General features: G+C 38.1%; 1 protein-coding gene across 1 annotated transcript; it reads right to left on the reverse strand.

The window, feature by feature from the left end:
• Nucleotides 1-219: 219 nt before the first annotated feature.
• On the reverse strand, nt 220-9,162 carry il20ra (interleukin 20 receptor, alpha). Its single transcript, XM_014985784.2, has 7 exons — nt 8,785-9,162; nt 6,342-6,465; nt 5,989-6,197; nt 5,677-5,852; nt 4,926-5,070; nt 3,724-3,860; nt 220-3,628 (listed from the first exon to the last, which is right to left on the reverse strand). The coding sequence occupies exons 1-7, from the start codon at nt 8,831-8,833 to the stop codon at nt 2,537-2,539; spliced, it is 1,932 nt and encodes a 643-aa protein (XP_014841270.2). The 5' UTR covers nt 8,834-9,162; the 3' UTR covers nt 220-2,536.
• Between the last annotated feature and the right edge of the window lie 723 nt (nt 9,163-9,885).

Below are 9,885 nucleotides of genomic sequence, written 5' to 3' on the forward strand. Positions count from 1 at the left end.
TTTTAAAAACTGATTTGTATGTTCTTCAACATACAAATAAGCAACCAGATTGAATCATATCATAAACAAAACAATCATAAAGGGGGTGAACTCTGCACAATACTATCAATCATACAGTTATATCAGATGTCTGTTTTAACATGCAAATAGTTATTTGACAATTTAAGTATGTTTATTAAAATATGAAGCAGGTTTGGAAAACAGAAACTGACAAAAGTATGTAATACATTCAGTTTATTTTTTTTTCATTCTGTCATTTCTCTCAATACAAATACAATTCATATCAACGTAAAAACATAATCACTTAATTCCCAGAGTTTACACATAAAGCCTGTAATTTATCATCCTTAACTCTGTAAATACAGAAAACAGAAACTATATGAACCAACTGGGAATCGGAATTGACATAAGAGTTACACATTATGGCGGAGCACTTGGATCCTCCATGATTTCACATTCTCATGGTAGGACCAAGAAAAAAAAAAAAAAAAAAAAAAAGCTCTGTATAAAGATTTTAAAAGCTTCATTAAAAAAGGCACGGAATCAGAAACAACAATAGTACAATTAAATAAAGATTTCCTTCATTTATATTTGAGTAAAAAACAACTAGTTTTAAGTCATCTTCTCTATTACAGCTCAAAAAAAGGAAAGTGAAAGTATTTACAGTGTTGTACGACATCATACTACTTTAGTTAGGCCTACTTATGGTGATGGAACGAGGAAGTATCTGTGTCAAATCTGTCAACTTGTAGTGACACAGGGAAAAAGAAAAACCCCTTCACACCCATATCTTCTTAAAATCCAAACAAGTTTTGTCCCAAACCAGAAAATCAAGATAGAAGAACAATTAATGCTGATAAAGAGAACCAGTTGGCTTGGTAAGGAAAGGAAGTAAAAAATAATATAGTGAGAAAAGAAAAGTTGACACATCGTGTCACACATTACTTCATGAGTAAACCTAAGATACATTTAGTGATAAAGTGCTATCTATTCCTCTAGAAACAATTAACATGCACAAAGTAACTCATGTTTTCCTCTGATCATCAGCAATTAACTTAAAATGAATATAAATACGTAAGGAATGAATTTCAGACATATTCCACTAAATTTACCGACAATAGACAAAAACAATATATATTCAGTAACCACATATGGAGTTTCAAGTGCTTTAACTGGAATCGAATGATTAAACTCTGCAACTAAACCAAAGTGATGTACAAGTAAACGGCATAAAGACGTACACAGTCGTATAAAATGAACTGGTACAGCTAGTAAATCAACCACAGAATTATCCGGGAAAATCCTTTAAGATGTACACAATAAAACGATACGATAAAGTACAACATATTTGACACTACTCCTACATAAAGTCAGCTTTCCGTAAAACGACAGAGCTTGTGAGAGATTTGATTTGTTCCGGATTGCTTGTTATTTTTGTAACTGTTGACGAAAGCAAAAGCAGCAGCAACTGCTTTTGCTTCTTGTCTCCAACTGACAACTTATATTGTTTTATGTCTGCAAATGATTAAGCCAATCATCATCTGCACTTTCTAAAATGGTTTCTCATAAATATGGCGTCATTTAAGAAATAAAAGAACAAGATCCTAAACATTAAAGTGGCACTCCCTGGGCTTCATGCAACGTTGTAACAGAGTCACTCAAATACACCACAAACAGAGCAAGGCATGAATCATACGCCTAAAGCTTTCTGTCGCTACATCTGATCATTCATGGGTCAAGGGTTAGGGTAGAGGTGTAGGTCTTTCCTCATTACTTTCAAGTTGTTTGCTTGTTGACTATCTGCAGCTTCTGGTCAATTCACCTCTTTGCCATTGTGTACCTTAATGCTTTAATTTTATATCCAGAAATAAACCAATTTGTCACTTAACCTATGGATCAGTCTATTTTTCTTTGTAGCTCGTTGTTTTCAAGATTTATGGAGATAGTGACAAAACACTCAAACCTCACTTTATTTTCTGAATTCTTTGTGTTATATCCTATTGTCTTTTGTTTTTGCCGGGGCTTTGGTTCTAAAACCAATTCAGGTTAATTCATTTTTATGAAATACTAAGATGACACTTATCAAAACCAAAATTTATTGTGCCTTAGCTGGCAGATATGATTCATTGGAATCAATTAAAATAGTTATTTCCTTACATTGTGCTACGGTAGAATGGAAATAAAGAAAACTACTCGAACTGTTGGTTGTAGTTGCAAGTGCAAAATTTCCTCCTGGCTACTACAAATGTAGTTCACAAGAAACATGTCAAAGTAAATGGCGCCATTTTAGAGCCACAACAGTGGAACATAAAAGAACCTAGAGTGCAAAGGTACGAAATGACGAAGAAGTGACGTCATCAGCACCTTTCATCTACACAAAAATCCAATAAATGTAAACACCTCATTGTGATTTGAGCTTCTAGTTATATAAAAAAGATCTACATTAACTGGACTCAAAACCGAATGGAGTACATTACTGTGATATGATGATACGATGCTTGTAGATAAGAGTAAAACTGGCAGTCATTAATTTCTTCTAGTCATCATTTGAGATGACCAAATGCCATTTGCTAAGAATATTATCCATGTCTTCCTCCATCTGTGCGCCAGCCCCTTCGTCACTTGCTTGTCTGAGAAACACATTTTCCAACTTCAGGTGATTTCTTGTCATATACTTCCCCTCAAATGTTCCTCCTATACTGTCCTCTTTGCCTCTGTCTGAAGGCTGCATGCCACCCAACCTTTCGTCGCAGTTGAAGGTCGTCCCTGGCATGGGCAGCATTTCTTGGATGTTCTCAGGATTCCAGTTACTACACATCTCCATCTTAAAATCACCTGCCTCTGCTTTCTGTGCTGCGGCTTGAATTAGAGCACCGTACTCGTCTGACAAGCAGTCAGACTGTTGGGGGTGGACAGCGGGCGTGGTTGGGATGACCTGAGAGGCACACTTGGAAAGAAGAGGAACATTCTCACACTGATTTTGTTCCTGCTCACCTCCCTCTATCTTTTCCCTCTTTTCTTTCTCCTTCAATAATGGTAGGTTTAGATGGACGTTAAATGGACGGGTTTGAGCGTTTTTGGTAAACCACAAAGCTGATGACTCTGTATTGTTCTCTATAGTTTGCTTATCACTAAATGATCTCTGATTAGATTGTGTTGATGGCTGAGTTTGTGATGGTGAAACAGGGGGTCTTAGGGAGCACGGCAAACTCTGCAATAAAGCACTAACCTCTGTCTGCGTAGGTGATTGCCCAAATGTTTTAGCTTGAGGTTTATACCCACTAGAAGCATTACCATCTTCAATCTTAACATCTTTCTTCTCATAACAGTCTGCATTTTTCTGGTGCTCATCCTTCAAATTATTCACAGCAACTCCTTCCTCAGGCTCCCTCTGTCTTGTGTTCTCTCCACTATCTTTTTTACGGACGACAGCGGCATAGTCATCTGACAAATTATTCATGGGTTCTTCAGGTTCTTGTGGTACATCAGCCCTCTGAGGTGCATATGGAGGGCATGGAATGAAGGGTTGGATCTCAGGAGGTGGTTTATTGGGAATGATACTGGTTAGCTGCAGGGTGGCGTTATCAGGAAGGAACACAATAGGACATGAGTGAAACGATGGTTGATTCTAGAGAGAGAAGAATAAGACATGGATTGACAAAATTGTACAAGCAAGTTAATTGTGTAAATGCCTTTGTGCACATGAATATGTATTCAAATTACCAATACAGGTGGGCTTGCCCGTCCCTTCCCACTCAGGTAGTTGTAGAGAAGGTAACTGAGCAACACAATTATACAGATGCAAAGCGATGGGACAACAATCCCCACAACCACTTGCTGCAGCTGCACAATAACAGGGTCTGTGGGAAGAAATAGATCAGAGTCAATAACATGTAAAGTAGACCCACAATTTTATACATTCATCCATCCTTTCTCTTCCACTTATCCAAGATTGGGTTTCAAGGGTTAACAGGTGCATGAGGGAAACCCAGACATCCCTCTTTCCACCGAAAACCAACAAGTCATTTACAGGGATCCCATGGCCTTCAAAGGTCAGAAGGGCATGCCATCTCTCCAAAATGATCTGGTTCTACTGGTCTCCTCCCAATAGAATGTGCCAGGAATACTCCCAAAGGGACAGATGCAGATCCTGAACAAACGGCTGAACCACCTCAGCAGGTTATTGTCAATGCAGAGGAGAAGTGCCTTGGCTTATCTAGGTGATGGAAAGCCTTACTCTGTATTTAAGGCAGAGACCCAGTGGAGTAGGCTCATTTCAAGCACTTGTGGCCAGGATCTCAATCTTTTGGTCATGAATCCTTATATGATCACCACAGGCACAAGGTAGACAGATTAAGCCCTACTTTTTCATTTTTATACCTTAATGGTGACTCTGAAGGTCAATGGTCATTGGCCTCCATCCTTCTGATTAGGACACACTCTCAGGATACTGCCTTCTTTTCTCTGGTTCCTTTCTTTTAATGTGGCGAGGCTATGATACCAGTTGTTTTTTATTCTTTCCATTCAGTTTGTTCTTCAGAATCTGTTTGGTTGCCAATAAACTGTATAACCTGACCCTGGTCGCCATTTTCTTGCAGGATTCCAAAGTATTTGCAGTTTCCGTAAACATAAAACTGCAAATACTTTGCAGTTTTTGCCAAAGGGCAAGAAATCTTTCTTTCTTGACCTTGGCCTGTATTCATCCAGTCAAATGAGATTCCAATTTTCATGCTCTATATCACCATAATGACGAAGTTGATCTAGAAAGCATTTTCATTCAGCTGAATTAAACCGGATGTTCTGGCATGAAAAACAACATGAACGACTCTTCAGTTTTTGTGTCTAGTTCAGCAGCATTCTTCCCAATGGGCCTTTTCCAAATCAAAAGAATGTATTTCACAAACACGTTTGTCACAAGGTTGTACCTTGAGGTGTGGTTATGCAGTGCCAAACTGAGGACAAGGACTGCAGTGGTATGGAGAGGAATCTTGATTTGGCAGAGAAGCAATATTCTGTATTGTAGTCCATCATTTGATATTTGAACAGGCTGTCCCCCACTGGAAAATGAAGCTGCAAAGCAAAGGATAGGTAAAGATAGATAAGCTGGTGCTACAAAATATTAACCACCACTTCCCTGAAAATGTTGAATAAGACAAAGTAGTAATTCAGATGCTGCATCTTTGTTTCACCTACCTTACTAAAGAAAAAAAAAGTAATTGCCGCCATTTCTCATGTTTTACTTTGGTTTTCTGAATTTGATGTTTCAGATTACGAAAACATTGAATAAATGCAATCTGAGTAAATACACAATGCCTTACTTAGATGATTCTTCCATTCATTCAGGAGGAAAAAAGCTATCCAATCCAGCAGAGTTCAGTCAAAGTCAATAACTGGTAATATTCACATCCTAGACAAAAACTACTGATGATCAAAAACAACAAAAATATCTTTGTTTCCTGCTAAATTTAGTTTGATCATCAGATAGATTTAAAAGGAGTTAAAAACAAATGAAATCTATATTTATACTTTTCTCCAGTACTGTTTTGTGTATATGCTTGAGCATGAAAGAGTTTCGCATGTTGAGATAATCTTTGTATAAACACTGGACAGCTGTGCATAGTGCTGTGGTGCAGCCATCCTCACTTTCTTATCATCATATTTAAGATTTTTACTCACCACTTGGTTGCGGTGGGTGTTGAAGATGGAGAGGTTGTAGGACATGCGATGGTAGATTGTTTTCATGGTGAGCGCTGTGGTGTGGTTGTTTGGTGAATACCTCACTGGCCCACTTAGAGTGACAACTGCACTGTTGTTCTCCATTTCCACAGAAACCAGTGGAGGGCCGAAAATTGCTAAACACACAGATGTTTTATTTTTTAATAACATCTAAAAATCATTAACTCTGACCTTGCAATGTGCAAAGTTTGGTTAAAATGCCCATTGCAAATGATACATCAAGAACTACTCAAGTCGGTATGTTTTACTCACTCTCTGACTTTGGATCAAATCTTTTGTTTGTCACAGTCCATTTTGAAAATGACTTTCTTTCCGATGCGCGAACCCTGGCATAGTATCCTTCTTCCTCATCCCACGTCTCAGCACTCAGATCGCACCAGGTCCGTACGATATTGGTGCACTGGTCCACTGCTCTCCAGTGCTCCCGTTTTCCTTTTCTGACCTCCCTGGGGTTTCCATAGCTGCGAAAGACACAGGTCCACGCAAGGGGTGAAACAAAAACTGAAACTCATATCTTTGAAACACTTGAGCAGAAAACAGGCTACTTTTCAGGGACACATTCACGCACGGTTTATTGAGTGTACATTTACTGAGTATGAACTTACATGGCATATTGCACAGTAAAGTGTGTGCCATCTGGTGTGCCATTTCCTGGAAACCAGTGCAGAACATTCCTCAGGTTCACGGAAGAGAAGCTGACATTAATCGGTTTCGGAGGAGAGGAGGAGACTAAAAGGAAGCAGATTATAACATTCAGATTGCTAAAGACGCAGCGCACGGCTCCATATAGTCATGTAGCACATAATGCCTGAGGGTGTTTTTATATTATTTTACAGTGCTAATAACCTCCACACTTTTCCTGTGACACAAAGTGAAGCCTTCTGCTATAATCTGCCAAGACACTAAGGGATATTCTGTATTCAGTATTCCTACCTACCATTACAACGTTGAGACAAAAGAACACCCCGAGTAAATCAAAGAAAAGGATATTGGAAAGTATAAGTCAGGGGATGGATATGAGAAAAAAAATTCAAAGGCACTGAATATCTCCTGAAGGTCAGTTAAATCCATAATCAAGAAATGGAAGGAGCATGGCACATGTGTAAATTTACCTGGATCAGGTCATTCTCACAAACTGGTCACCTTGGCACCTAACACTTAAATATTAAAAAGCTTCAGCAGCTGAGATGGGAGAGACTCTGCATACAACTGTTGTCCGGGTTCTTCACCAGTTAAAGTTTTATGGGAGAGTGGCAAAGAGAAAGCAACTGTTGGAGAAAACAGTTTGAGTAGAGTTTGCCAAAAGGCGTGTTGGAGGCTCCACGGTCAAGCGGAAGAAAGTTCTTTGATCTGCTGAGAACAAAATGGAGCCTTTTTGCTATCAGACAAAGCATTATTTTATGACCCGAAGCATCCAACTAAAGATACAGCGAAATGGTTTGCAGCCAAGGTGGAGTAGCCGAGTCAAAGCCCAGACTTAATCTGGTAGATAATCTGTGACAGTACTTGAAAAGGGCTGAACACAGCCGATCCCCACGCAAACTGCCATAGCTGGAAAAGTTTATCAGGAAGAATGGAGTAAAATTGCAGTGCCCAGATGTGAAAGCCTGACTGAGACCTCACGACACAGACTCAGTTGCTGCAGCTGCAGGAAAAGGTGCATCTATTAGATACTGACTTGAAGGTGGTGAATAATTATGCAATCATTTATTTTATATTATTAATCTAAAGCAGGAAGGGTGATGATGTAATGAATTCTTCCATCCTCCACACGAAGTCATTGTATATGAATTTAATTTCTAATTTTATCTAGTAAAAAATTGAAAGGAAGTCTAATACAGTCAAAAGAAAAAAAAAAAGCGAGATGCCAGAGTAACACAAATAATCAAAAACAAAGCCAACCAGCGGGAAACCAGGGAGAAGTGACGAGACGAAACGGCCAGTAGTGACTGACGATCAAGTGCTTAAATACTGGAAGGTTGATAAAGGAACTGGGCTGATTGCTAAAGGGGTTGCAGATGTGGGTGAAGGGATCAGGAGGCAGACTGAGTAGAGGGTGAGAGAAGGTGGTACAGAGGGTAAAGGAGAAAACACAGGGGACTTAGGAAATAAATCCAATATTAAAGAATAACTAAAGAAACATAAATAAACTATAGAGACAAAGAATAACTAGAAACAAGAAACAAGCTAGACTTGGTAAGGAAGAACTTAAGTGGTAATGGAATAAGGCAGAACTAATAGAAAAGACGAAGGAACACAAAAAAGTCACAAAACCAAAAACAAACAACCCCAAGTCCTAACACATTTCTCTTTTTATTGTCCAATCAAAGCAGTTTCTTTCATCTGTGATGTTGAAAACCTCCAGATCTTCTGAGGTATATTATAAAATGTTTGGTTGACTGACTTCAACTATTTCTCATGCCAACATTTCAAGATCTATTCATTTCATGAGAAAATCTGCCGCTCCTCCATAACATATTTCTTGTTCTGAGTATTAAACATTTTCTTGGCATGCAAAAGCATCCAAGCCATCTGATTAGACAAATAATCAGCATTCAAAGTGCTGATTTATTACAAGTGGTAATTAAAAAAATATAGCAATGACTGTTTCTATTTAAACAGAATACATGAGTAACTAAAACAAAGCAACCAGTAAAAGCATGAGGAACTATTGAATGATCTGAGCGTTTTATTTTCTCAAGTTGCATTAACAGTCTGTTTACTTCTATTCTGATTTTTCGTTAACTGTAATAACCGTGCATATAGCATACTCTTATAAATGTCAGTTTAATTTAAGCAAGCATTAAAATTATATATATGTAAGAAAAACAAAACTGATACTTGGTAAATCAGTACAACACCACGATAAGATTTATTTTGGGTTTTATTGAGTCTGCTTCTACAAACATTAGGGTTTGAAGTATGTCTAAAGTTTGTCCTTTCACTCTAGTGATTGTTTATGGGAACGAAAAAGTCCAAACCAACAGACCCAACCTAATTGAAATAACAGTTTGTGAGTATCGCCCGTTGTTATCCGTGCAGCCTTACCTGCGCAGCGCAGAAGGAAAAGGGCAACAAAAATTAGCTTAGTCCACATCTTGGTCCGAAGAAGTCATGTTTTCCCGAGAAACCGGCGGGTTTTTCCCGGGTGGGACACCTGTCCTTGGACAAGTTTTCCCTTGAGGATCGAAAGAAATCAGCAGAGACGAATAACCATTTCCAAAAAATAAAAAATAAAGAGAGGTTTCTCCCCGAGAGAGTAGCTCCCACTGTTTGACCAGTGTACCTGTAAAAACTCAATGATTTACGCCAGCAGGTTTCCGTGTTCGGAAGAAGGAATGTGGCCTCACTCGTCTGTGCACATAACACCTGAGCAGGTACAACCCTGAGCTATGAAACTTTTCCCTACTTAGCAATGTTGCTTTTTCTGAACTTCCGTCTTGAGAGGGTTTTACAGCCAACACAGTTACTGCCCTTGTTATGAAACAGTACAGCAATAATTCACCAACGATTATTCTTCCTTCTAAGGTCAACAAATCCGCGTGGGAACAGACACAAATAATCATCAAAAATAACTGGATAAAACACTTAGAATGCCATTTTGTGTTCTATAAATCTTTCTAAATTGTAACTCGAAACTTTTATGTATTATAAATCCTAATAGATGAATTTCACATTTTAATTCATTTTTAAGCTTAAACTTCTTTTTCGTTGTTATTCTATTTTATTGACTGCTAAATGACTTTTGGCCACAATTTTCAATTCTTAACTATGTCATATTGTCTCTGCAGAAATTAATAGATTTTAGTTAAGGCATATGTTTTCTGTCCACCTTCAGTCTTAAATGGAAAATAGACCGTGTGGGTGAAGGCACATTAGCCAAGACTCTGAATTAAAAAAAAAAAAAGTAAAACAAACAAACAAACAAAATTATCTCATTTTCCTCGGGCCGAGCAGCTTCAAGCATGAAACAGAACGAGTGCAGACAAAAACTTAAGAGTTCAAACAACTTGAGCTACAAATTAAATTTGAATTGCTATGAAACAACACAATTACGATCATAATAAAAAGCGAGCTAATGGTCTCTACTACATCTGTGGTAAATATTTTAATTGCAACCTCCTTATTCGGCAAAAAAAACAAAAACAA

Source organism: Poecilia mexicana, unplaced genomic scaffold, assembly GCF_051168715.1.
Source record: "Poecilia mexicana isolate PSO_F unplaced genomic scaffold, ASM5116871v1 scaffold_21, whole genome shotgun sequence".
NCBI classification, from domain to species: Eukaryota; Metazoa; Chordata; class Actinopteri; order Cyprinodontiformes; family Poeciliidae; genus Poecilia; species Poecilia mexicana.